The sequence below is a fragment of the Melospiza georgiana genome, chromosome 5 (genome assembly GCF_028018845.1).
Source record: "Melospiza georgiana isolate bMelGeo1 chromosome 5, bMelGeo1.pri, whole genome shotgun sequence".
Classification (NCBI taxonomy): Eukaryota; Metazoa; Chordata; class Aves; order Passeriformes; family Passerellidae; genus Melospiza; species Melospiza georgiana.
The window spans coordinates 57,490,762-57,518,268 of record NC_080434.1 but is presented as its reverse complement, the minus strand read 5'-3'; the positions used below and the strand labels follow the sequence as shown (position 1 = coordinate 57,518,268).

The window sequence follows — 27,507 nt, the reverse complement described above, 5'->3', positions numbered from 1 at the left end:
TCTCAGGCTGACTTTTGCCACTTACTGTTCATCTTGCAACCTGCTGTCAAATAAGTGATGATTTGGCATCTGCTGCTCTTATATGCACATCTTCTGTTACTGTGGATCTAATATTATACTTATTGTGTGATAAAAATGCCATTTGTCTTCTCCTCTCCCTCTTTTCCCTGAGAAGACTCAAAAAAGGCTGATGGTGACCTGTAGTGGATGCAATTGCAGGCAGTGTTACAAGTACCTGAGATGTGAGGGGTGACTGTAGCTGGGGATGAGGCAAATTTCACACCCAGCTTCACATCTGCCTCTGCATGTTACTTCTGAGAAGACCGAGAGAATTACAGAATAACAGAATAGTTCTGGTTGGAAGGGACCTTCAAGATCATCATGTTCCAACCCTCCTGCTGTGGGCAGGAGCACCTTCAATCATACCAGGGCTCAGAGCCCAGTCCAGCCTGGCCTGAACACTGCCAGGGATGGGCATCCACAACCCCCTGGGCAACCTGGGCCAGTGTCTCACCACCCTCCAGGGGGGTCTCTCAAGGGCAGAGAGAGAGAAATCACCTCCCTCAGCCTGCTGGCTGTGTGTTGGAGAATTTTGCTCAGACATGGCTTATAGAGTTTTGTTCAGACATGCCATAATCATATACAGCTGATTGAAAAGTAAAAGGCAGCTGTAAACAGCAAATTCTCAAGCCTGTTCCTGTAAACAACAAAATTCTCAGGCGTGTTTCTGTAAACAGCAGAATTCTCAGGCCTTGTATTTTAATAACAAGTAAATATCTTGTCCTTGGATAGTTATGGGAAAGCAGAGTGACAAACATAGAGGCGTTGAGAACTGTTCATAACAGGATGAGAAAAACAAGCCTTGGTCTCAATAACAAACCACAGGTATTGAAAACAAAAGGAGGGGTTGGTGTGTAATCTGTAACCAATGATGAGCTCGGGTTTTGCAATATGTATGAACTTAATTAACATGGTTATAAAATGTGCATGTTGGATCAATAAATGGAAGTTCGATGCTGATCAAAGGATGGGTCGTCTCCCTTCGCTTTTACAGCTGTGCCGCCTTTGATGCAGTTCAGGACAGGGTCAGCCTTCTGCAAATGCACACTGCTGGGGCATCTCCTGGTTTTCATCCACCAGAAACCCCCAGTTCTTCCCCTCAGGGCTGCCCTCAATGAGTTACCATACCTCCCAATGTGTGTTCATGTCTGAGATAGCCCCCATCCAGTACCCTACACTTGGACTTGCTAAACTTCAAGTTAAACTTGCTAAACCCAACTTCAATGGGTTCTTGTGGGCCATTTCTTATCTTTATTCATTGCATGAGAAGATTCAGGGGTGATCAGCAAAAACAGTTCAGGAGCACAGACAGGTAGTGGGTGACAAGAAAACTATTCCATCACTGTGCTTCCAAATTGTTTTTCCTAGTTCAGAATAACATTTAATATTAAGTTTCTATTAATGTAACATATCTTTCAAATCATGGGGTTTTTTCCATTATTCCTTAAATGTTTGATAAAGTGAGGAATATTTGTATGATGTGCTATTTTAACTTCTGTTTTTACTTTGGTAATTGTAGGACACGTTCATATCACTGACTTTAATGTAGCAACCATAGTGAAAGGCTCAGAAAAAGCTTCTTCTATGGCTGGCACAAAACCCTACATGGGTAAGTTCTCAATACATTTAAAAATGTAAGAAAAGTTGCATATTAAGGCTGACTAATGATATGGAAAAAGGATTTCAAGTTGTAAAAGCATAAAATAGATGTGATCAACTTCTTTTTTTGACAGTATATATGTGCGTCAGCAGTGAAAATCTTCAGAGATGAAGGATGTTGTTTGGATGTTCTTTTATACAGGAGCTTGATCTCTACACTCTTCTAGTCGGTTTCTGTTAGGCTTTGTGAATTCAAATTCAGGAGAATTTGTGTATTACTTTCTGTAAATCCCCACACCTTGAGACAAGAATATATTATATATTTGCACCACAAGAATATATGGTATATCTGCTTAGGTGAAATGTGCATGACATACAGAGCATTAGGAGGTCAAGGGAAAGATGGGAGATGGAAAAGATTTACCTTTTCACACTGATGGATCTGATCTAAACTCACCTCAGCTCATGTAGTTGTTTCACTCCTGAAGCCTCCTCCCCACTCAGCAGATCTCCACCATATCCATCAACCTCACAAGAAGAAACAGTACCAAAATATTCTCTCCTTTCCTTTATGAAGGCTATCACACCATCCACCAACTTACTTTCTCTTCATTGCACCTTCCTCGCCTCCTGGAAATGTAAAGATGCCACAAAAGCCCCAGTTGCAGTCTTTACCATTCAGAAAGAGCCAAAAGAGTCACCCTTGCATTTATTTGGAGCTGTAAGAAGACAGAAAAGCTTTAAGAGCTGTAAAAATCCTCTGTTTCAGATGAAAAGTGATGGGTAAGGATTCTCTGTTGCACAGTTTGGACACCAAAGCTTCAACAAACCAAATATTAAGTGTGTGACAGATATGGTCAGACATTCATTGGTGCTGCTTTCCTCCTTTAGTTTATATCTTTTACTTTGTGAGGAATTCTAACTTCAGTGCAATTCTACAAGGAATTTTCAGTTTGCAGTGACTTCTGATTGTAAGGCAGTATCACTTTCCGTGTGGCTTCTCCTGAGATGTTTAGACTATGAGACAAATAGAAAAAAACAAAACTGTATTAGGGAGGTTGGCTTTATGGTTTCTGGCAAGCTTCTATTACCAGGAATTCAAACCACAATTTAACCTTGGTGTAACAAGACAAAGTAACTTCAAGCATGGTACCTGCTGAGCACCAGAACCAAGGAAACTTAGCAGTTTCTATAAGACATGCCTTATGCTATGCTGATTTTCACAATGATGACAGTATGAGATGTGATGAAAGCTATTTGCCCCTCTTGAAGTTTTATAAAGTCTTACTTTCATGTGGAGCCTGTTGTGTTTAATCAGATATGAGGGGACTCTCCAGCCTCTCCCTTAGCAGAGGCACTCACAGGATTTCTCACTTCTTGCTATGGGAAATTTAAGGAAATAAACAGAAAAACTTTATCTCTAAAGCCTCCATTTTTCTTTGAAATCTGATTGAAATAGGCTGAGGAATTGCTGGGGAGAGATTTGTTCACATGCAGCGTGACAAAATAAAAATGGTTTCCAGGAAAAAAACTGAGTGAATTGATATTGTGTTATAAAAATGCCCTAGCTGTTCTGATTAAGATGACTATCTTGTAATGCTAAGCATGGTGTGAGTCAGCTCCTGCAGCCTTTGCTTAATCCCACTTCACATCAGCCTTTTAGCCCCAAACTCTTTGCTTAATCCCACTTCACATTAGCCCCAAATATTTCAGCCTGAAATGTTCCTTGCCTATTTCCCTACTTATTAAAAGTTTATGCAGAATGCACTGTACCTGAACCTGAGTGTTTCTCTAGAAACTGTCAGTTTCCATGTTACCCCTTCCCAGCCCATTCATTCAGACAAGTGAAATGCCCACCCCACATAGGAACAAGGACTGGGACAGCAGTATGTGTGAAAGGAGCAAGGCCACCAGGCTGGCAATGCAGGACAAGGCAGTGCAGGACAAGAAAATGCAGGACAAGACAATGCAGGACAAGGCAGTGCAGGACAAGGCAGTGCAGGACAAGGCAGTGCAGGACAAGAAAATGCAGGACAAGAAAATGCAGGACAAGGTAGTGCAGGACAAGGCAGTGCAGGACAAGAAAATGCAGGACAAGAAAATGCAGGGCGTTTCCAGCTGCTTCTACTGCTTCTGCAGCTTTGCCTTGTGGGAATCCATAATATCAGAAAGTTTTGGGAAAGCTGCAAAAGGCAGACCTCAGAGACAGCAGAACTGGGATTAGAGCTAAGCAGCAGCCATGAGATAGGTCAGCAGAAAAATTATTTAAAAAGTAGAGAAGCAAGGACAAATAGAACAATGGTCTGTGTATTAATGCTTGTCTAGAATAACTCTCCAAGCTACAGAAAAGTTTATCTAGCAAGATATTAGGAAGTTTTAAACTTAATAATGGAGCTCTGTCCATTGTGTTTTAAAGCTTAGAAGCAGATACTGTATTCAAAATAAGCAGGCATTGTTTTAACCAAAGGTATGTGCTTATAGTGGTTGGATAGACCTACTGTCAATGTGCTTTTGCTTTGTGTGATTGGTTAAACAACTTATAAAGTAAGTTGTAACATAAAGTTCTTGGTCTGCTGCCTGGGATGTGAGCTGATAGCATCTTCCCATTGTCATAACCATGTAATGAGACTGATGCTGGAAAATAAAACAGCTGAAGGCATGTTCCAAGCAGTCCCAGCCAGTGATATTCCTCTCAAAGCCAGTGACCTGAAAAGCTGAAATGAGTTCAACTTCTTAGAGTTTGGGGGTCCTCCGAGTTTGTCTTCTGTTTTCAGGTGGTTGGGACTGTGGAAGGCAATGTGTGCCCTCTGCTGATTTGGGAAACCTCTGTGCCACCTGTGCCTGATTTTACCTTCTCAAATTCACGGCTCAAACCTTTTACAATGCCTGTGACTGAGGGCGTTGTCACACCCTTTGTTGTAGGAAGAGCTTTGTTGTAGGAAGAGCTTTTTGTAAACTTGTAGAGTTTCAGGCTGTCATCCTGCCCTGGCAAGCAATGCAAAATGTCCTTTGGGACCAGGCTGGCTTTAGGCAGGCACAGCTGCTGCCAGCAAACCACCACAAGCGCTGCGGAGGATCCCTCCATTGTGCAGGGGATGTGGGGCAGGAGAGCCAGGGCAGGCAGGACGTGGTCCCTGCTGCACGGGCTGCTCTGTGCAGCTGGGACTCCTTCTGCCTGCAGAGGGATTTTACTCTGGCCTCTGTGAGAAAGGGAATTATGTGTTTGCTGGCTGGAAGCACCTCTGTAAGGCCTTGCTACTTTCAACACTGTTCCATCTTTATGAGTGAAAAAAAACCCCAAAAACCAAATAAAAGGAATTTCTTCAATTTCTCCCTTGTGAACAAGGGTGAAGGAAATATCTGTGTGTCTCAAATATGCTCTGTGCTGGGCACCCATCTGCAGTGATGGCCCTCTATCCTGCAATAGAGTGCTCAGAACCCAAAAGTTAAACAGTAAAACACATCTAGAAAACATGACAGGTGCCACCTTTCTTTTATTCCTCACTCTGGCAAATTTATGTGTGTTTGAGTCCTACAGCATATGCTTTTTCCTTATTGAAATATTTTGGAATGCTCAATTTCTATAGATCTGTGTATGATTTCTGTGTTGCAAAACCTTTCCATTCACAAGTTATATTTTGGAGGGGTTGTTTTTTTTTGGGGGGGAGGAACTTTTGATTTAGTGGTAGGAGAGTTTGGGGGGACTAGGTAGAGCCTTTGATGTTTTTCACAGCCAGAGACTGAGGACATTCAAATGATGCACTGTGACTTTACCTGAAATTGAACCAATAAAATACATTTTATTACACAAATACACCTGACAAAAATCCAAAGTCAATAAAATCAGTCATAAATTATGTGAAAGGTTTCAGCTACCCCATTCCTATCTCACAGGCCTGTTATCTCAGGTTTTCACAGCTCCTTTCATAGGCTGCTGTCATGGTGAAGAATGACTGTATGCCTGAGATTACCAAAGTATTGTGGATTTACACTGGTTCACTGAACTTCTAAAATGTCTGAGTCATCCATATTTATTAATTAATCCTCTGTAGGTGTACAATTGTACTCAGAGGAAAGCCAGTGGATGTCCTGGTATAAACCTTTCACATGGAAAAAATTATCCCGTTGAACTAAATTTGTTTCTCGGATGCTTAAAATATAGCAGGGAAAATTTTGAGTTGAGTTTTCAAAAGTCATCATTCTTTGGTCTTTCTTGAACTCATAATAAACAATGCTCTGAAATTAAATACTGTTTTTCAGCGCATTGCATTTTGAATGCAGTTAAGGCAGTGTTTAGGTTTTTAAAAATCCTACTTTTATCCTACAGGGGGTTTGACTGCCTGTCTGCAGAGTTTCTCTGGTGAGATCATTACCTGACCTTTTGATCCCAGGGAGATCTCATGATGTCAGCATGACAAGGGAGGCTTCTCTTTGTTCTGAGTAGCAAGAACTAAGAGTGGCTGTGTGAGACTCTGAGGTGCTGAAATAAATATTCCCCACACTGATGGGATTTTCAGCTCGTGCTAGGAGCTATGTGGCTGAGGGGATTAAACACACATCAATATTTAATCCCTTAAACCCTGTGATGTTTACACATATGTAAACATGTGTGATTAAACATAGTCAGGTTTTGATTCCACTCTGACACTAATGAGTAGGAACATAAGCAGATGAGGAACCCCAGGAGGAAAGAAGTTATTACCTATTACCTCCAGCTGCTCTTCACCTCCTTGTGCTCTCTGACCTGCTATGATCCTTTAAGATCTTCCAACAGAACTACTAATATAATAATTTTTTTTACTATTTCAGTTAATAATTACCTCACTCTGAGTTCAAGAGGTAGTTTTCATTTGGGCTCTTTTTTTTGTTAATTTGTTTGTTTGTTTATTCATTGCCAGCCTAAAAGGGCCTGGTGTGCTGTGGAGCTCTGCAGGCAGATCTGAGCGGAGCAGAGGTGGAAAATGCCCAGCAGGGCCCTTCTGCCCCCTGGATAACTCCTGGTTAACCACCAGGTTTTTGCATGCAAAAACTGGTGCAAAGATATTTTCTAACCTGCTGGGAGAATGTGATGCAGGAGCATGGAACAGCCCTTCGGGTGTGTCAGGTACAGTCTGTCCTGAAAATCCCATTACACAAACCCACTAATTTCAGTACTGGGCAGAACAGCTGCTGGCTATACTCTGAAACAACCTTCCAAACACCAAATGGATATTTTTGGACAAAATCCCTTCTAAAAATTGCTAGAAAAACTGGCCCTGCAGCCACTGTGAGCTTTTTGTATGGACCAACAAAGGTGCTTGTGTACAATTTCATGTTCAATAATGGGAGACCATGACTTGCTCGTTGCTGCTGGGCTTTCTTTCAGCAGGGGCAGCAGCTCAAGGTTGTTTCTCTGGGGCTGATCCAGATGTTCAGCCACCAAGGGCTTCTCTGTGCAAGGTCAGGAAGTGAGCTCTGTTCAGTGGTTGAGTAAAGCAGGGGGTTGTATGAGGATAGAGGCTGAATAAGGGCAGGAGAGGTTATATAGCCATATGGAAAACTAATAAGGCATTCTAAATGCCATGTCTGTTTTCAGGTAATGGTATCTAAATTATTTACTTTGATTGAATAATTTCATTAAGTATGAGTATTAAAACTATTGAGGTGTATAATGTGAATAATGGTGCAAAATCAGTTACATGGCTGTAACAAGTAAAAACCTCATGCTAGAAAATTGCCATCTCAGCATGCCCCGGCTTTAAGCAGCATTTTGCCTTATAAAATAGAAGTTAGCAGCTGGCTAGTCTAAAGCTCTGAGTCAGAAGGCTGACCACTATAATTTAGACCTTTTTAGCACATAAGAAGTAAACACTAGGAGCTAAATTGATAGTTTACCAAATCCACATTTCTATTCAGGGAGAGGGAAATTATTTTCTTCCATTTTGCTCTTGAAACAGCTTCTACTCTGGATAGAAGATCACTGGTTATTATTGTAGTTTGATTTCTGTTTTTTATTTAAACCATGATCCAGAAAAATTACTGACCCCTGAATTTACTTCTCAGGGGAAAGTGAAAATTACATTATCATCACAGTGCTGTGAAAGCAATTAATATTTCACTGAAACATCTCAGTTCAAGGTTCTTGGAATATTATTCCAAAAATCAAGTTCATTTTTTATTCAGCTCAATCTGTCATGCCTTAAGCCTGATTCAACAAGGTGAACCTATAAATGTGTTCTATACATCATCATTCACAAGTTTGTTAGATGTAAACATCCAACCTTCTAACAGCTTGTCCTGTGCTAGTCAATCAAAATATTGCTTATGCTGTGCGTATTGTATATATGGGCACATATCAATTTGGGCATATATCAATGGGCATATATCAATGGACATACTTCAATACGCACAATTTTTTTCCCCAAGATCAGGGACTAAGATGTGGAAGGAGAGTGATAGCTGGCAGTGTGATATTACACTGAATCTCAGTTAATGACTCTGGAATGTATTTTTATAATCTGAAATCTCAGGCACTGCAGTAAGACCCACACCAATGAAATATGGTTTTTTGCAATGACTACACCAGAGTTTGTTGCTTTGCAACACCCCCAGTAAGCCACAAACCTCTGATTCCCCTCACTGACATGCAGAGTCTCTGCTGATCTGGAAATAGACATCAGAGAGCTGTAGCTCAACAACTGGATGAGCAGTGTCAGGGATTTCATTCTTAAGAAATGTTCTGGACATATCCACCTGAACAGGATCACTTAAAACAAACAAACAAACAAAAAACCCCAAAACCAAAACAAAAACACTTGGGTTTTCTGTTTGTTTGTTTCATTTTCAGTTTCTCATATTGATTACATAACTGGCACAGGGCATTGCGCAGGAAGTGATGACCAGAAGTCATTGGCAATATTTAGCTTTTCAGTGGCAGTCAGCTCCTTACAGTAATCCCTCTTGCAAGACTGACTTGCAAGTTATGGCTTAAAGAGACTGATTTGTTAGTCTGTAGATGCTCCATCAGAAATAACAGCAGCTTTTCTTTTTGCCAACCAAGAGATAGACCTCAAATTGATCATTCTATCATGGACAGCATTTTCAAACTCACCTTTGAGCACCAAATTAAAAATAGTCTGAATTTCACAGACCCAGACCACTTTCAATTTATGAAGTTGTGATACCAATGAATACTCAGCAGATTTTCAGAAACCCTACTTAAAACATTTTAATCTTTGTACAAAATGGACTTTTACAATAGGAATAAAGATTGAAAATTTTGTTTAGCATTATTTACATTTACATTGTTATTCTAATGTATTTCAAGCTCATGAATCACATTATTAGATACTAATATCTTTCCACAAATAAAGGTAGATAATTACCAACCAGCTACATAAAATTTCCTTTTTTATAACTTTATTTTTATTGCAGATCCCTAGGAAAATATGTATGCAATATGAGATGCATCATCTACATAATTCACATTGCAGATCATATGACTGGTATGAAAATTCCAGTGGATAGTTAAATACATGAATGGATTTGTCAGAAATTACTCCCTTTTGCACAAAACTACAGAACAGGAGTGAGGATATCCCAGTATGCCATTGCTTCTGAGATGGATGCAGACCCACTAGATTTGCTCTCACATTCAATTTGTTCATAGGTTTCATAGGTTGTCCTCTAGTATGGTTTCGTTTTAGAGAGAAATAACCATTTATTTACTTCCTACACTCTGCAGTAGTATGGCATTATTAAAAAGATACAGTGCAAAAGCATCAGAAGATACATGTCTGAAGAGGATTTATTTTAATTTATTAGTTGGAAAAAAGTATTGACTGGAAATTTTTATTGGGAACAACCAAGAAATGCACTGAAGCACACAATACATTAAAAATGGGGATTATTTATATAACTTTTCAAGAAAGCAAAGCAGGTAAACAGTAAAATAATGAAAGCATATTATTAACAGAAAAATGTAGATGTAGCAAAGAAACAATAGAAGGACTTCTAGCTTGGCTAGTTGCCAAAGTTAATATGTGCAATTACTTGTTATTATATAAGACAGAGACATTCCTGATTTTCTTTGCTCTGTTAAAATTAGTCCAGATGTCCCATCTTGGAATGGCATTGATATTTAAATGGTGTTTCTTTGTCATTTTCAAAAAGTTGCATGAAAGGGGTCAGATGACACTTTGCTATTACTTGACTTACCCTCACTGTTTAACAGTTGAGCTCCTGCCATGCAAACATCAGCTGCCGTTCCCCCAAGTGTGTGTGATTGCAACTACAGCTCTTGGCCACAACAAACTGCAGGATCACACCCAATATTAAACCCATTTATTTTCCTGAAAAGCTTTTGTTTAGTGGAAACTTCTAGAGGAAAAAATATGAAACTCTTGCTCTTGCAGGTACTCTCACACTTGTTCACACAAACTCTTGAAGGCAGAATACTTCTGCCTATGGGATAAAGGATGAAGTATTCTTCTCATCCTATATCTGTTATCAATAGAGGATATGTTCACAACAGGCACATACAGCAGAGCTGTTGCCTTTGCTCCAAGCTGGCAAACTCAAATTTGATCATCCTCTGGAAGAATCTGCCCAGAGTAGGCTACAGGATGGCTGTCCAAACTGATCCTGGAATCAAGTTCAAATTTTAAAAGATTACAGATATTAAAGTAACATTGTAAAAGAAAATCAATGCAGAATTTAATCTTTCCTTATAGAGTTTTTATTTGCTTTTATCCTAACCAGTTTGCACTCTGAATTGGTTCCCCAGGCATAGTTATTTCTTACAGAAAAATCTAATATTATGTCCTGTATTTCATGGCTCTAATTCTTCAGAGCTTGGTTAATTCCATGACTTGGAGGGTCTGCTGTCTATCTGTAAGATCATGCTCTGTTTCTGAATGAGCAGGCAAACTCCAGCAGTCTGCACACAGCCCGGAACCCTCTGTTCACACCTAATGTCTCAGTTCAAAATGACTTTTAGACACATTAAGCACAAGCTAAGTGTGAAATGGGTATTCCACAGCCTTGTCAAACTAGAGAAAGGTCTTTTGGCTTCAACATGGCTGAGATTTCACCCTGAGAAAAAACCTGAGTATAGGATACTGCAAATCATATTGCACCCTCTGCCAGTGCCCCCACCATGGAAAGAGAGTGTTTACAACCATTTCACTGGAGCTGATGGAATGCAGAGAGGCATTCCAGCTGGACTGAAAATAATGCTGTTGAAGTGGGCAAAAAGAGGCTTTAAAAATCAGGACCTTAACTGCTCAGATTCTGTCCTCAGAATGCCAACAGCTTAAGGTGAGAAAACAGCTTTAAAACTCCAGGGCAAAATAAAGCACTTGCTGCAGATCTGCTTAATGTAGGATGAGTTGACCTTGAGAATTTTAGAACAATAAAATAAAATAAAAGTCAATAGCTCAGTCACTAAATTAGCAAAACAGCTGCACCATTCTGTCAATGTCATAGGTTACATCAATAAAGTACTTTCACCTCTATCTCACAGAAATCAGATAGTGATCTGTCTCATTAATAAAATGTTAAAGCTATAAAAGAAATAGTGAAGCCAGCATTATACCTGCATAGTTCAGTAAAAATGCCAAAAGGCTATTTTCTGTAATGCGATATTGTACATCATCTAGGCACAGTGGGCAAAAACCATAACAAATGGGGCTAAGCAAACCTTCACTACAAGGTTCCTGTGGTGATATTCAAAATGTAAGTTTGGTGCCTGATGAGCAATTTAGGTGCATTGATCCACTAAAGTAACAAAAAGAATCCTTCTTATGCTCTCACCACCTATGTGATACAATGCACACCTGTAGGATGTGCCTGCACACCAGCAGCACACAAATAAGAGCTAAAATACACATGAAGATATAGCATGCCCGGGGAAGCTGTGTCATCTAGAGGTGAGAAAGAGTTAACTCAGTGTAATGACTCATGGCATTTCTGTTTCATGTCATATTGGATCACAGCACAAGTCTTCCTCTGCCAGAGATCCATGGTCACCTATTCTCCAAACACATGTATTCCAGAAAAAAAAGTTTATTTAGGTGCCTACAGATCTCATACCAAACATGTTTAGACATGATCCTGCTGGTCAAAGAGTATAAGAACACTTTCATATATTCACTGTTTTTATTCTACAGATCAGAGTTTTGCCATAACTAACGAATGGATGCTGAAACCTTCTATTATATTTGGCACTTGAAGACTTTCTGAAGTCAGGTCTGGAGCTGTAAATTATTAGGTTGCCATCCATAATGCAAGGACTGCCAAAACTCCTCTAAGAGGAATGCCTTTCCATTTATTAAAGGAGCTTCTCTAAATGCCATAAATAGTCAAATCCCAAGCTGCCAGTCAGAAGTGTGACCAGACTGCAGCATTCACTGCAGTGTGCACACCACAAAGTGAGGCTGTGGAAATAAGTGCTAACATGGTAAATTAGCCTCAGTATCATTCATGGTCAGGAGAGGCTCACATGGTGATTGTAATCTAGCATGATGTTACTGCTGGGGACAGTGCTGTTTAGAAAATCTCCAGTGAAAATGTTGCTTTACCAAAGTGTACTGAGATTCTGCTGTTAAAACATTGGAAAAGCATGACCAAGTTCTCGTTTCACTTCATTTCATTTCATTTCATTTCATTTCATATGCACTCTTATTTATATCTGGTTTTTTTTTGAAGAAATTACAGTAACATTACATACAGTATAGGTTTTTTTCATAAAAGTAAGATAAAGTGGATCCTTGTATTGAAAACACCTTTTCTTTTCATCCACAGAAGTTTATGGAAGTCATTACTTCATTGACAGAGTGTTTTCTTCCAGTTGTGACAGTTTCTCACACCATAAAATCAGTGTCAGGATTTCTCTATCTACCTTTTTCCTGTGTTGAATACCTTTAAAACCTGTCTGATTAGTTCTATCCAAATGTAGAATAAGGATGAGATTTACCATATTCAACACCTTCATCAATCACGAAGAATCACCTCACTTGCAGATATTTCTCCCATAAAATGTTTACATTACCCTAAGTGCACTAAGTCACACTTCAGACCTAGAATTCTCCTCCTATTACTTATTTTTATTCACATAACTTAAAACTTAAATGAACCAAGTGAGAATTAACATATGAAATTACTGACTTTTGAAATACCCTGCGTGGCAAAGGTTGCTTGTTATGAGTAAAACAAGGCACTGAAACTTCACCCTGAAGATGCAGTGCTTCTTAATCTATTTAATTCCAGTTTGTTGAGTCCTTATTCATTTTTCAGCTGTGAAATATTACCCATAGTCTAACCTTAATGAAATGCTTTTTTGTTCAATTTGATTTACTATTTCAGCTCCAGAAGTGTTCCAGGCTTTTATGGATGGAGGTCCAGGATACTCGTACCCAGTAGACTGGTGGTCCCTAGGAATTACAGCATATGAATTGCTGAGGGGCTGGGTAAGAATGATGGAATTTGTTGTTATCTAACAAAAATCTCAAGTTTGCAGTGGCCCTGAGTGCACTCTTCAGGATAAAATTTGAGTGTGCACGGCCCAGGTGGTTAGGAATGCTGCCCTGGTTCTTTCCCAGCGGAAAACACTCTTGGGAAAGTTTCACCCCATACTCAAATTATGGAAACTTGCCTCAGTTTGGCAAAGGAAAGGCCTAATGTTTAACAGCTTCTTTATAATGCTGAATTGCAAACAATGGTATTTTTTTTCAAATAGAAGTTGAGTTACTTCACACTCTATTTTCTCTTTGATTCTCTTGGCTAATACCATAAGAGATCTAATCTAATTTCCTAAGATGCTTGGCCCAACTACAGGAAATGCTTAGTGCCAGTGCATTTGTTTCTTATCTAATCAATTATGTGAATAAGCTTAATGAAAAATCTTCCTGAGCATGGTTGAATATCACAGAAGATAATGGAAAACTCTTTTCCATTTTGGTTCAAAGGATTTCAGTCAGTTGCTTAAATATTTACTATTCCCCACAGAAAACAGTAATTTAGATACTATTTCAGGATGATGACGTAGCTAAAGCAGCTGTTTGGGGTTTTTAAAATTATTTTTCATGTCTGTTTTGGAAAGTGGATGTTATTGCATTGCAGTATGTTTTTTTATATTATGACATTAATAAAGTTTGGCTACCTTGTCTTGCTAGACAATTCATCCCACAAAGATCTCACAGTTTCATGTAGGAGAACAGATAAAGGAAAATAGAAATAAGAAATAATTATTATTCTTACTTTTAAATGGAAAATTTAATTTCAGAGTGTCTGCATATTGTTACTTCAGAAGCGACTTTTTCCAAAGGCCTTAAATTTGGCCAATCTATTTTTTATTTCCATAGGAATAACCAAAGTCATGCTCCTGAGACAAAGATCTCTCCCATGCAAAGACTGTTTCGTCCCTCAAAATAGAGTAGTATTAAAACCTTTCTTAACAAAAACAACAAACTGACAATTATTATCAATTTTTCTCTACCATAATTCTCAAACCTTAGGGAGTTTTTAGACTGACATTATTTCTGGAATGGAGGAGTTAAAGTCTGGCAGTGATAAGCATAATACATCCTCAGTCCTTGTACAGACAGTAGTTCTAGCTGCACTTACAGTAAATTAAGAGAACATTTCTGATGGTTTTATATCAACCCTTTCACCAGTGACTGTCTCCAAGAAAGGAGAGCAATGATAGATTGTTAATGAAAGCTGAACTCCCAAGACTAATCACAAAAGATCACTTTGATGTGACAATTCAATTAAAAAATAAAAAATTATATATGATATCCATTTGCCGAGACCCATACAGTCTTTCCTGAATAAGTCAGTCTGGCTACAAACAAAGCACAGTTGAGACTGAATCAATTTCTTGTTAGGTTTTTTCTAAAATGAAAATGTTGCCATCTGAACCTGCTCAAGCTACCCAAGCCAGCTGCTTGTTTTCTCCTGACGAGCAGCCCTTGGCTACTGAGCCAGCCAGAGGATGGCTTGGCGGCTCACACCACTGTATGGACAAGGAAAAGGTGTGTATTTTCCAAATTTTTGTAGCCTAAACAAGGCCCAAACTGACCCGAGTGATGACAAGAGGAGCAGCAGTGGGTTGAGGAGATGTGCTTAACCCGAGGCACGTTGCTGTCCCAACAACTGCGAGCTCCGGAGCCCCATCTGCCACAGCAGCAGCTGGCTCTGGAGGCACAGTTTGCACACAAGGCTGAGAGCTAAACCTGCAGGCATGCAGTCCTGCTCCTCCAGGCTCCCACAGCTCTGTCCAGCAGAGGAACAACCAGAGGGAACAGCCCCATGCCCCTGAACACGAGCAGGCTCTCGGAGCAGCCCATCCACGCCCTGGGCAAGGAGGAGCTGTGGCACGGGGCAGAGCCACAGGACACAGGGCTTTCTGCAGCTGCAGCCTGCTTCGTGCTGCTGCTTGGGAAAGGCAGGAGCCAAAAAAGGACAGAGCGTTAGAAATAAGAAACATTGCAAATTTGATTTTCCACATCGGAGCTGTGCGTAGCGTATGATGCTGACAGCCTGAATTCAAGAGGTGATAAGGAAAAGAAAAATGAGTAAAAATTAGTTGTTTTTCATTGAGTTGAATTTTTGGTTTTATTTGCATCTGCTGCTCAGGGTGATCAAGGCATTCCAGCCATTCTCATTTCTGGCTTCCCACTGCTGGGCAGCCAAAACCATGTTCTGCTTAAAATGAGCCTGCAGATATAGGAGCATGTCCAGTACAGATCTTTCTGCACCATTTTTTAGTTATCTATAGTATAACTAACATTTCTTAATAAGTTATAGGTACATTTTTCTCCTTATCCAACTGCTGGTAAAAAAGCCAGCAAGAAAAATACAAATTCATACAGCTTTGCATCAAACATCGATCTTCTCACAAAGTACAAGAAATTAAACTATAATTAAACTGTATGATGCAAACCATGCCATGTGCCAGTCTGTTCTTGAGCTATAGACAACTGATAAAATGCTACAATAAATGTATATACCATGAATTCACTAGAGACAAAGTGAAGGAATGAGTAGTAGGTGGGATTCCCAGATTCTGACTTTCACTGCAGTGTGAACAACTAACAACAAACCTTTACAAAAAATCCTCAACAAAAGCAAACCAGATTTCTTTCCTTTTTCTTTAAAATATAACTGAAGGAATCCTTGAGTGGATTGAACAGCTGAAAAACGGGGGAGATAGAGGTATGAAGGGCCTCAAAAGACTAAACTTAAAATGGCCATTTATAGTTTGAATTAACTAATAAAAACATTTAAAATGTCTGCAAATCTCAAAACTTCAAGATTTTAGAATGCAAATAATCTTGAAAATAAGGCAAATTTTAGGGACTTTTGTGTCAGGAAAAATGCATGGGCAGAAACATCCTTAACAGAAAAACTTTTGATGATTTGTAATTCCTTATAGTTGCCAATTTTTGAGTTAATTGCCATTTTCAACAATTGATGTACATTCTGACTCAATGATCCTATTGATCACGTTGTTAGATCAAGTTAAGTCAGCAGTACGTTGCTTCTCGGTGACAGAAAACATGCAAAAGTCTCATTTTTAATAACTGTTTCACAGCAACATTACCACATGTAGAGGAAAGCATATAACAGACTATTTCTACTGAAAATTTTGAACCCAGTTCAGGAAAATTATGCATTTAAAGTGATGTTTATATGGACATGGTATAGCTAAATGATAATGGGCTAACTGAATGTGAATCAAAGCAAAAAGATTTAGACCCTCCTTGAATGTATTCTAGAGCACCTGAGTACCTTGGAATGCACTTGGTTTCATGCATATGAAAGTTAAATATATGCATGAATTGTCCCAGAACAAGAACATGTCCTGGGTGTTTATGAGGAGTTACTCCAATTCCTAAATAGATTAGATAACTAACGCCTAGAAATATTCTTAAATTATAATCTTCTACCAGTACATACTAGCAAAAGTCAAGGGATGATTCATTTCTTAGTCAAGGTAATGAGTGTCTGCCCTTTGCTGTTCAGGATATTGGATTAATAGGTAACTCTATGTTGATTATGAATTATGATGCATTAATTTGCACACTGCTGCTAGGATGGCATTTAGCTGCAGATCTCATATCACATATTTATCACCTGCTGGCTAAAACTTAATTCACTAGCAATCCACTCTCTGCACTTGTTTACAAAAATACATTAAGTATAATTATAACAACTTGCTTCAAATACACAAGTGTGTGCACAGAAAATAACAAGAATATAAAATTATATGTAGTATTTTATTTCCAAATTCTGCATGTAATAAAAGATAAATCAGAGAAAACTTAATGAACAAAGCACTGCAAAGATCAGAGCTTTTCTTCATCTATAGAAGAAATTAGGCACTGCAAACACATGACAGCAGATCCATGTAGTGTGTTAATTTTGGATTTTAAAAAAATCAAACAAGAAAAATTGGGATTTGGAGTCCTCTTTTTTTACTGTGATTCTGACACAGACTTTTGTAAGCATTTTTTAGTTTCTTTCTCTACTATACTCAGTAAAATAAGTATGACAAAGCTCCTTTTGTCATCAGCTTTGTTGGTTTAGGTTGCAAGAACTGATCACTAGGATTACAAGCAAAAAGTAGTAAACAATCCACATTTCACATGGAATGCCCAAGGAACAAAATTATTTATTCATCTCATTTGAACTGATACTTCCTTTCATGAGAGAAAAATTTGCAGAGGAAATGCATCTATGAGTAATTATATTCATTGCAACCAAAGAAGAGCACACACACAAAGGATTAGACTTAAAATTGTTATACAATATTTTCGTGGTTTTGATATTTTCAAGACACACAATACTGAGCTCAGGAAAATGTGACTAGTCTGCACTCTTTTATCCATTCTTTTTGACTTGATGTTGATTTTATTTTATCCCAGAGGCCCTATGAAATCCATTCAGCCACCCCCATCGATGAGATACTCAACATGTTCAAGATTGAAAGAGTTCACTACTCATCCGCATGGTGCAAGGGCATGATAGCACTACTGAAAAGGGTAAGAAAGCACAAATACCTTCTGTCCTCTGTTCTCTCCTCTTCCTGAAGCTTCTCCAGCTCTGGAAAAGGCATCAGACAAGCACACACATTAGGAAGCCAACATCTCAAGGATAAGAGAGCAGAGCTTATTTCTAGCTGCTCTGAATGTGAGCGGTGTGGTATTTTCAGAAGGTGCAGTGTTCTTAGGCTTAGACTCAGGCTTTTCATGGCTTCAAAGTAAAAATTTAAAATTTCTTTTATTTTAAAGCTGATTCACTAGAGATAGTAAAAGTTTGGGGATCAATAATTCCTCTTTGTGCCCTGGCCTCATCACCCCCCCAGCTATGAATATACAAGTGGGACAGGGAAGGAAGGACCACTCTGCCCCATGAATTTCTGCTGCAGTTTCCAGACAGGGAGATTAGAAATTAGAATGGCTGTATCTCTTACTGTCCCATGTTGCTATAGTTGCAATAACAAAAGTCGAGCCACTTTGCTGTAAACATCACTAAACCACAAGGCAGGGCTCTTTCTGAATGCATCCGAACCTAAAAATTGTTTTCTTCCTAAAATCCAAGTTTTTTGTTTGCTTTAATTGCCTGACTACACCACAAAGATAATCTCTCTCTTTTAGGTATTTCAAATCATCAATACTGATTATTGAACAGGAAATATTTGTGAATGTCTGAATAGAGTAATAAAAAATGTGTCTTTAGCACCAATTAGCAATGTAGTCTTGAATAGATAGAGCACTGAGGTGGATAATTTTAATTGCTGTCAGGATTCTCAGTGTAACTGTATTTTCCAAAAAATTAAAGAGAGAATACAAATTGTTGGGTGGCATTGATCTGTGATGTTTCATTTCATGAGGACTCTTGTGTATTTGTAAGCAGACTTTTGTTGCTAATACATTTATACACTTCATGCCTGCAACAGCCATCTGGTGGCAATTAAACTGTACTCATATCCTGTGACTTATTACTTTTAATTTTTTTCAAAACTGGGACTTCTAGCATCTGTTAGAAGATTCCTTAGCCATTTTCTTACTTAAAAATATGTATCATAAAATTCATGTGTGTGATACATTTGCTGTTCTATACGACATGCAGTTCCTTAGAAAATGCCATGTGCTTGATCACAGCTTCTCATTAAGGACCCAGAGTGTCGCCTTTCAAGCCTTGCAGACATCCAGAACTCTCCATACCTGGCTGATGTCAACTGGGATGCTGTTCTAGAGAAAGCTGTTACCCCAGGCTTCGTTCCTAACGTAAGTCAATATTCCAGGTGAACAGTGTTTGTAAATTCTGACTTTAATTATCACTGATGTTTTACTTGTTTATGCTTGTATTTATTGCTCTTCTGTGATTTACTTTGGTTTCTGCTTTCATTTACTCAGTCACAGCTAAGGGAAAATTTGTCCCATTCCAATAGATCACAACAAAAACTAATTAACCTTGGTTCACTTTTTGTTCCTTTCCAAATAAAAGAAAACCTTTTCCAGACTTTGCATTTCAGCTGTTATAGTAAATGATTGTCAGAGTTAACTCTGAGACAAAGAATACCAAGAAGACTTTGTGGCTGTGAAAGTCAGACATTTGAATAACATTTGGAAAACTTTTTAACATCCCAGTATGCTGTTACTTTTTCACTTAAAAAATAGTATTCCAAAAGGCTGAGCTCTTTTCTTTGTGACAATTTCTTACAAATAAAACATTCAGATTCTGTGAGAGAATCTGGGGGTTTCTTTTTTACTGTGGTCCCATTTTGTTGGTATTTTCTGGATATTTCCTTTTTGCTTATTTTCAAGTTAAATGTATTTGAAGGCCATGAATAAAAAGCAATGACTGCAAGCCATGTTGCACTATAATTGTTGTCCAAACAACATATTTGTAGCATACCAAGGTTTGTTTCTGGGTTTTTATATTATGCATATATTTTTATGTAGTGTAAGTAAAGATGAGGAAAGTGGAATAGGTGGACCCTGTCTTATCCAGGTGTGCATCTGAGTTCATGACAAACGTGATGAGGACAGGATCCAGCCCTTCAGAAGCTGAAGGTGAGAAAGCATTGCCTAATGGAGCAAAGGTAGCCAGGTGTGTTGCCAAGACACTGTTCTCTGTGATTGCTGGGCTCCTTGGCACCTGACCAGAGCCTCTCTGGAAACAACATCCTGCAGGAGAAGAGAGCTGTGGGTGGGCAGGCAGGGTCTCCCTCAGGGGACTGGGAGAAAGACCAGGAACACAGCAGGTAACAAGCACACAGGAGAAAGGAAAGGCAGGCCCCTCTTACAGGCACTCCAGAGCAATGTTCATTTGTGGGGAAATTCCTTCCTTTCACTTGCTCAATCCTAGTGCAAGAGAGGTGAATGTCATATCTACCAGGCCATGACTCTTTCACTCTTACTTGATGCCCATGCACCAGGAATAATTGCTGTGCCAGGCCAGGATCCTCCTCTACACCCTCTCAGGTCACTGTCCTAAGCAAAGCAAGGCAGAACAAATCCCCTTCTTATCCTCCATTCTCCTGGTGTGTGGATCTACGAGATGAATGGAGACTGACTTTCTTCCTTTTTTTCAAGTTAGAGCTGCTTTTAGAGACATCAGAGGTGTGGACTTGCTCCTCAGGCAAAACTCAACCAATTATTTACTTCCTACTCCCAGCTAAAGGTTTAATCCAGAAGTGTCAGCATACGGAAAACTTCACAACATAATATTTCATAAGGGAGATCCAGTTCCCAATACCCAGAGATGCAACGTAGGTGGGGTTCCAGGAGTCTCAGACTCTGCAAAGACAGCTTTTCTTTTCACATTTGGATTCACTTTATTTGTGTTTTGGCAGCATCTATAAAACTGAAGGAGAAATCCATAATATGTGAAGCAAAATAATATTCTACACTTAAAAGGAAATAAAGTGTTTCATTCATCTATCCAGAATTATCTGAAAGTCCCATTACAAGCTCAACCAGACTCTTCCATGGAGAGTCTGATACTGCAGGGCTTGTTCCACCTGGTCTATCAAGTGTCAGGAAGAGCAGTGAGGTGAGAACCAAAGTGTCTTTTCCAGCCCAACATTTCTTTTCATAGAAACTTTGCTGTTTCATGAGACCAAGCTTGGTCACACATTTTCCAGGAACTTTTTATTTGTAGCACCTGCAAAACTTTCACTGACTAATTGAGGCCACACAACAGAATATTGCTTGTTTTTCAGCCTTTGATGAGAAGGTGAACTGAGGCCTCTGTGACATGTGTTTTGAAACCAGAGGGTTTTATAAATTTTGACAGCTTATCTGGACTGTCAGGAGCTTGTCTGCCCTCTACAGCTAGGAGGGCGCACAGGAGGCCCATAGCTTAATTTCTAACAGCTTAATTTGATTCCATAAACATAGCTCTTACTTAACTAGCACATGTGTTTCTTTATGGCTTAGTTAGTTTCTTCATTTTCAGCTTAGAGTCATAAATTGTTGTAGGGTTTCTTAAAATATAATTTGCTTTTATTTTTAAAGCTTTGGAATTAAAGTGATATAATTTTTAAGTACCGAATCAAATCTAAAATCTATGTTCTACTAAAGCTGACTAGATAATATGCAGGAAAAGGCATCAGATATCTAAATATCATGCTCTGACTATAGAGAGTTTGCTAGGAACAAAAATGATGGAGTGATCTGTAAACCAAATGTTTCATTGTAGGACACCACAAATTATACAAGTGGTTTCTGATGTGATTTTGCTGCTTAGTGTCTTTGCTTACTATAAATATCTGTCATTTATGTATGACTTATTTTAGTACTTCCACCTTGACAGTGACAATGATGTGATTGAAATCTCAGAAGTCCCAGAGGAAAATAGGTTAACATCTTCCACTACACAATTCAAATTGTTTGCAATTTTTTTGTGAAGGACTTTCTGGTATAACAAAGAATCTTAAAATTTGAGTCAAGCATCAGAAATTAGCATGGCATTTTTTAAATAAAGAATCCAAAATATTTAAGTAATATGTGTAATGGATAAGGAAAACCTCAATAAAGTGGATAGAATAGAAAAAGAATAATAGATTAGAATGAAGCACCTGATTGGGAAAAGCCAGAAATGATTCACCAAGGACAAATGGGATTTTCCAAACTTTATCATGACAAGGTAACCTGCTCAGCTGATATGGGGCAAGTGGTTCTCATTGTTTACCTGGATTTCTCTAAGGCTTTTGAAACAGTTTCCCACTGTCTCCTTTGTGAGATATTTATGTGTTATGGTATAGAAAAGTGATCCATTTAATGGGTGGGGAACTGGTGAGGGGCTGCACCCGGGGGAGTTGGAAAAAGCTGCTCCTCAAACTGGGAGCCTGTCACAAGTGGGGTCCCAGGGATCAATATTGGGTCCAACACTGCTTAAAACCCGAACAAATGATGTGGATCAAGGGATCAAGTGTACCCTGAGGAAGACACTGATGACACCAAACTGAGTGAGAAAGTGGACACCTTGGGAGAACTATCCTGCAGGAAGACCCTTTAGGAGTGGGCTAACAAGAACCTTATGAACTTCAGCAAGTGTAAGGTCTTAAACCTGGGAAAATATATTCCAGGGTGGGATCTGTCCAGCTGAGGAACAGCTCCAGCAGCTCTGGAGGTCTAGGTGAACAGCAAGCTCAGTGTGGGGGACCAGGGTGCTGCCATGGCAAAGAAAGCCAAGGGGATGTTGATTTGCATCAACAAGTGCATCACCAACAGAGACAAAGAAGTCATTGCCCCAATCTACTCAGCACTTGCCAGGCCACACCTGAAATACTGTGTTCAGTTTTGGTCCCCACTACACAAAGAAGACGTGGACAGGCTGGAGAGGGTCCAGAGAAGGGCCACAGAGATGATCAGAGGAGTGAGAAATAGGCCATAAGAGGAAAGGCTGAGAGAACAGGGCTTGTAGAGCCTTGAGAAAAGAAGGATTAAGGGAGACCTTATCACCATGCCCCACTATCTAAAGGTTAGCTACCAAGATGGAGGCTCCCTTTTACAGGGGATCACATGGAAAAGACAAGGGGTACAAGTAACTCCTGGGAAGATTCCAGTTGGACACAAGAGCAAAATTTTTCATAACAACAATCAGCCATTTCAAGAATCTGTCCACAAAAACAGTGGAGTCTCTAAAACTGGACTCTGAAGATTCAGCTGGACAGGTTGCTGGGCTATCTTGTCCAGACTGGGGACTGTGGTTTTGCCCAGAAAAGTTGGACCAGATGATCCTTGACACCCTTTCCAACCTGGGATTCTATAAGGCTCTGAACTCTTTTTTATATGAATGCTACTAACCTAAACAGGCCTGCTCCTTCCTTTGTTCTCATGGACAGCATCTCAGTAAATGAATCCACTGCAACACTTCAGCAAATCAGATTTCAGCAAGGTCTTAGAGGTACTCCCCAGCTCTTCTGCACTATTGCTGGTGTCACTATTACTCTTCAGCACTAACTGATATTCTGATGAAGACCCTGGGCCAGATTAATCTCTCCCTGGGTAACATAACTTTTGTCACTGTAGAAATATATCTGTTTATAACCAGGAAGAGAATCTAACTCTTTATAATTGCTTTATAATATGATTTTTATCTTCTCTCCCTTATTTAAACTTTGAGCATCACTTCAGACCTAAAAAAGACAGTTTTCATTTTACAGATGTGATTTAGGAGCTGGTTCATTATTACTGCTGTTATCACTTGCCAAGCAAATTAAAAAAACACAACGATGCTTCAAAGATTAACTTTGAATCCTTTTGTACCAGAAAGGAAGACTGAACTGTGATCCCACATTTGAACTTGAAGAAATGATTTTAGAGTCCAAGCCTCTCCATAAAAAGAAAAAGCGACTTGCCAAAAACAAATCCAAAGATGGAGCTAAGGAAACCTGCCCACTGGTAAGATGGGGACTGTGACTGCAGTCAGTGGCATTTTGCTTACACTCTAATAGTGTAATAATAATAGTAAACTCAGTTATGTTCAGCTTTTCACCTCTGAAAATATACTCAACCCCTCTGTCATTTTATACATTGCATAAATCACCTCCAAAGCAAGATGAAAAGCAACCATTTATTTCAGTCAAATAGTAACATATCTTTAAGCTAGAATAATTTTTAAGATTATCACAGATGCTCATTTAAAGTATGAAAAACTGTGCCAGTTGCAAAAAACACTTCCCACACATGCAGAGATAGTTACAAAGAGTATTTATTTGCTACTACTACCCAAAACTGAAAAGGCTTGTTATTTATAAATATGTTAAAGCTGTCTCTTCCACTCTTGACTAATGTGTTCCACGTAGAAAGATGCATTATATGAACAGTCAAGAGTACCAAGAAGATTAATAATAATTTCCAGACTTGAATTATCATCCCAGTGAGGTTTTATAAATTATGCTGCTACTCCTAATGATTTTGAATGTTCATAAAAGCTGTTCTTCCTAGAGCTATCAGATGTAAAAATCCTCAGGAATTCTTTGTGAGGAACTTCTTCCAAAAGAATGAGATTGATTGTGCTATCACAGCCCAATTTAATGAGTCTTCGAAATGCCTCTTGATAGCATTCATTCATAAGCATTTTGTTCAGTGTTGTTTGTGTTGTTGTGATTTTTGTCTATGATTCCTCATCTTTTTTAATCAACCTATTCATGCTGTTTTTTAAAGAACGTACACCTGCAGCAGTGCTTGGAAACCGTTAGGAAAGAATTCATCATATTCAACAGAGAGAAGTAAGTGCATTTCTTAATGCCTCTTTAGCATTCAGTACTAAAATTAAATTGAGAACTATTTTTTTTCTCACAGTGTAAGGGAAGGTGATTAATGATCACAGCAGCAGAGCCTAAAAGACTGGATTTCCATTGATTTCTTCCTCTTATAGTCTCTGGTGTGATGGTTTTGTAGTTCTTGCATCTCTGAAAGCAAGCAGAAGACCTTGTGATGAAAGTATGTTAGAAATGTGAGGTAAATGTTACTGGAACTCCCCAGAGAAACTGTCAGTAATTAAGCAGAGGAATGCAATAAAAGGTACTGCTTTTTCACAACTCAAACAAAACCAAGGGAAGTCATAACTCATGAAATTTTAATGCTATGGACAGCACTGTTCTGACTTGGAAAAGCTGTTCATACTTACCTACTATTAAAAAAAAAAAGTGTATTCCAACATTAACTATTTCAACAAAGCTAAGTATTACACCTCTACCAAACAAGAAACAAGAACTTCTAATCTAAGGGTCAGCCAGGGTTGCCAGAAGCACAAGACTGATTCCCAAGGATATCAATAAACTTCCTGCTTCAACTAATGCACTACCTTTCTTGTAATTACTGCCCCTGAGTCATTGTGGACCTATTTGTATTAGCAGATGCAAGTCATAACAATGGATTTGTTTGTGTCTTTGGTCAAATTATTGCATTTCATTCAAGTGAATTACATGTTTTTATTTGATCTAATTAAACATGCAAGCCTTTCTAATAGAGTTGTGAGATGTTAAAAATTAATTTAAAAGTTGTGACTATTTTATTTAATGCATACAGTGCAGGCAATTACTGTCTCTGTAATTAAAACTGAAAAGGAACTGTCAGCTTTGCACAGTTCACACAATAGCACACAGGAAATTATGCCACGATCTACCTTTCTTCCTGTTACAATCCATGGCACATTTCTGACTGATACAGACTGCTCACAGAAAATACAAGGTCTTAGAAAGAAAAGGAAGGTCCAGCAGATTCTTCACGTTATTTTGCATGATCTCTAGTACAAGGAAGCCATTGGTTTCTGTAAAAGCCATAAAAAAGAGAACCCAGACCAAGTCAGCCCATAGAAAGTTTCAAGAAGCATCTTGGTGGGTTCCTTGAATCAGTTGAACTAGTGAATGTTTGAACTTTGTAGTTTAACCCACAAAATTAAAAATTATTAAGATCATAGTAACGAGATTAGAAAAATATGACATTGGTTAATCAATTTAATGAGTTTCCTAGAAGCTGTTCATACAAGTAATTCATTTCCAGGTGTGAGTCTCCCACCTACCCTAGAGTCACATATGAGGCATATCCAATATGCAGCAATTTTTGGAAGTCAGAACACCAGATTTTGTAAGACACTCAAAATCTCATTGATGCGTTCACTACCTTGAACAATGTTTCTAGTCATGATTTTACTGCGTTATTCTTAAATCTTTTTATGCATAGAAATTTTTTTCATTTGTTTCATATTGCACAATTACAGTAACAACACAATCTATAAAGAACTCTGAAATCAAGAGAAATGGAGTACAAGTAAAATGGAAGCAAAAGATAAACCACATGCACTTCAACCAGAAAAGCATGTGTTTTGGTCATTGCTTGATTGGCTTTGACAAGGTAAAGGAAGAATATTTAGTTTTGACCTATAACAGATCCTGCACCAGATCACAACCATTTCTCTTTTCAATTGCATCATAGCTTAAGAAAGACATGGAGAGATTCCTGTAATATTTTTCAAGGAAAAAAATGTTAAGAAGGGGGAAGCAGGAGTCGAATGTTTGAAGTGCAGTGTGAATTCAAGTTAATGAGAACAAAGCAGGAGCAGTGGCAGGCACAGCTGCCATCATACCAGAAGCTACACAGCATACACAAGAGGAACTCAGGGAGGGTTTCCTCAGACCTTCTGTGCCCTCAGGACTGGATGAACAAGCTGAGGCTGTGCTTACATGTGTTTCCAAAGCCACATGGCCAACAAGTTTCTAGGAACAACTGAAAATGCTGAAAGATGTGAAATGTTTCTTTCTACAAATATAATACGTATTAAAATGTGATTGCATTATTAGGTGAGGTGTCAATCCCAAACAGGCCTTTAAATCACTCTCAGATTAATGCAGCCAGACATTCTGATATTCTTCCATGTTCCTCTACATATAAACTGTTGAAAGTATCTGCTTATTTCCTTAGATCTTCATTAAATTCAGCAGCAAAAAAATCTACATTTTATTGTCACTTAAGCCTTCTGCTCAGTTTATTTCAGTGTCACAGAACACTACATAAATACTAATAAAGGATGGGAAAAAAAATAGCATGTCTTTCAAGGGAAGAAAAGAGACTCCTCAAACTACAAGGATGCAAGGAAAAAAATTCAGATACTTCTAACTGAGCAACATAAAGTCAGTTGTTAATACATAGTTAATTTTGTGGTGTTAGCCATCACAGTTACACAACATCCTGCAATCCAATACTTGTAAAATGTCTGCTATGAAAAGCAAAATCTGGTATTTTTGAATGCCTTGCTGGTAGTTCTACACTGTGCCACTGTTCCACTGCGTGTCTTTCATGCTTCAACAGACACTGCAAATCTTGCAATGTGTCATACTGGCTTTCTTCTCAAGGAGCTCAGGAGATCATCAGAAACCCTTAGATTGTAGGCAAGAGGAGCAGGGGAGGTAGAGAAAAGGCCCACTATGCTAAAAAGAATTTAAACACAGTGAAAGGAACTGGAGTATGTTAAAAGTTTTGGTTAAGGAAGACAAAGACAGAATGTGCACATTTATTCTGTTGCTTTCTGTATTTAAGTAATGGAAAACTGGTATTTGTAGGGATGTTTTAAGCAAGGGTTTCATGGACAAAGACATGAAGTTAGTGATTGTCAGCAGTGGGTAAAAAGTTAGATTTGTATCCCTTACATAATCCTGATTAGAGGGCATCTTCTGTTGAATATTTCAGTGGATGTGAGCTACAAATTAAAATAACTGTGTGTGTTATTTTAACATACACAGTTATTTGTAAAACACACACAGTGTGTGTGTTTTGATGTGACATGGGGGTATGGCATCTGTCCACAGTGACATTATCTTCCAGTACCTACAAGAGAGGGGCACACGCT

The 27,507-nt window shown here is 38.7% G+C and overlaps 1 protein-coding gene across 2 annotated transcripts in view; it reads left to right on the top strand.

The window, feature by feature from the left end:
- The window catches only part of STK32B (serine/threonine kinase 32B), a 155,887-nt gene that overhangs the window by 112,417 nt on the left and 15,963 nt on the right, over positions 1–27,507 (top strand). Inside the window, exons 6-11 of one of the 2 annotated variants that reach the window (XM_058024838.1) lie at positions 1,580–1,669; positions 13,003–13,106; positions 17,568–17,684; positions 18,807–18,932; positions 23,427–23,558; positions 24,324–24,388. In XM_058024838.1, coding sequence (XP_057880821.1) covers positions 1,580–1,669; positions 13,003–13,106; positions 17,568–17,684; positions 18,807–18,932; positions 23,427–23,558; positions 24,324–24,388 — 634 coding nt within the window. The remainder of the gene's footprint in view (positions 1–1,579; positions 1,670–13,002; positions 13,107–17,567; positions 17,685–18,806; positions 18,933–23,426; positions 23,559–24,323; positions 24,389–27,507) is intronic. The other variant, XM_058024839.1, reaches the window with a different exon arrangement.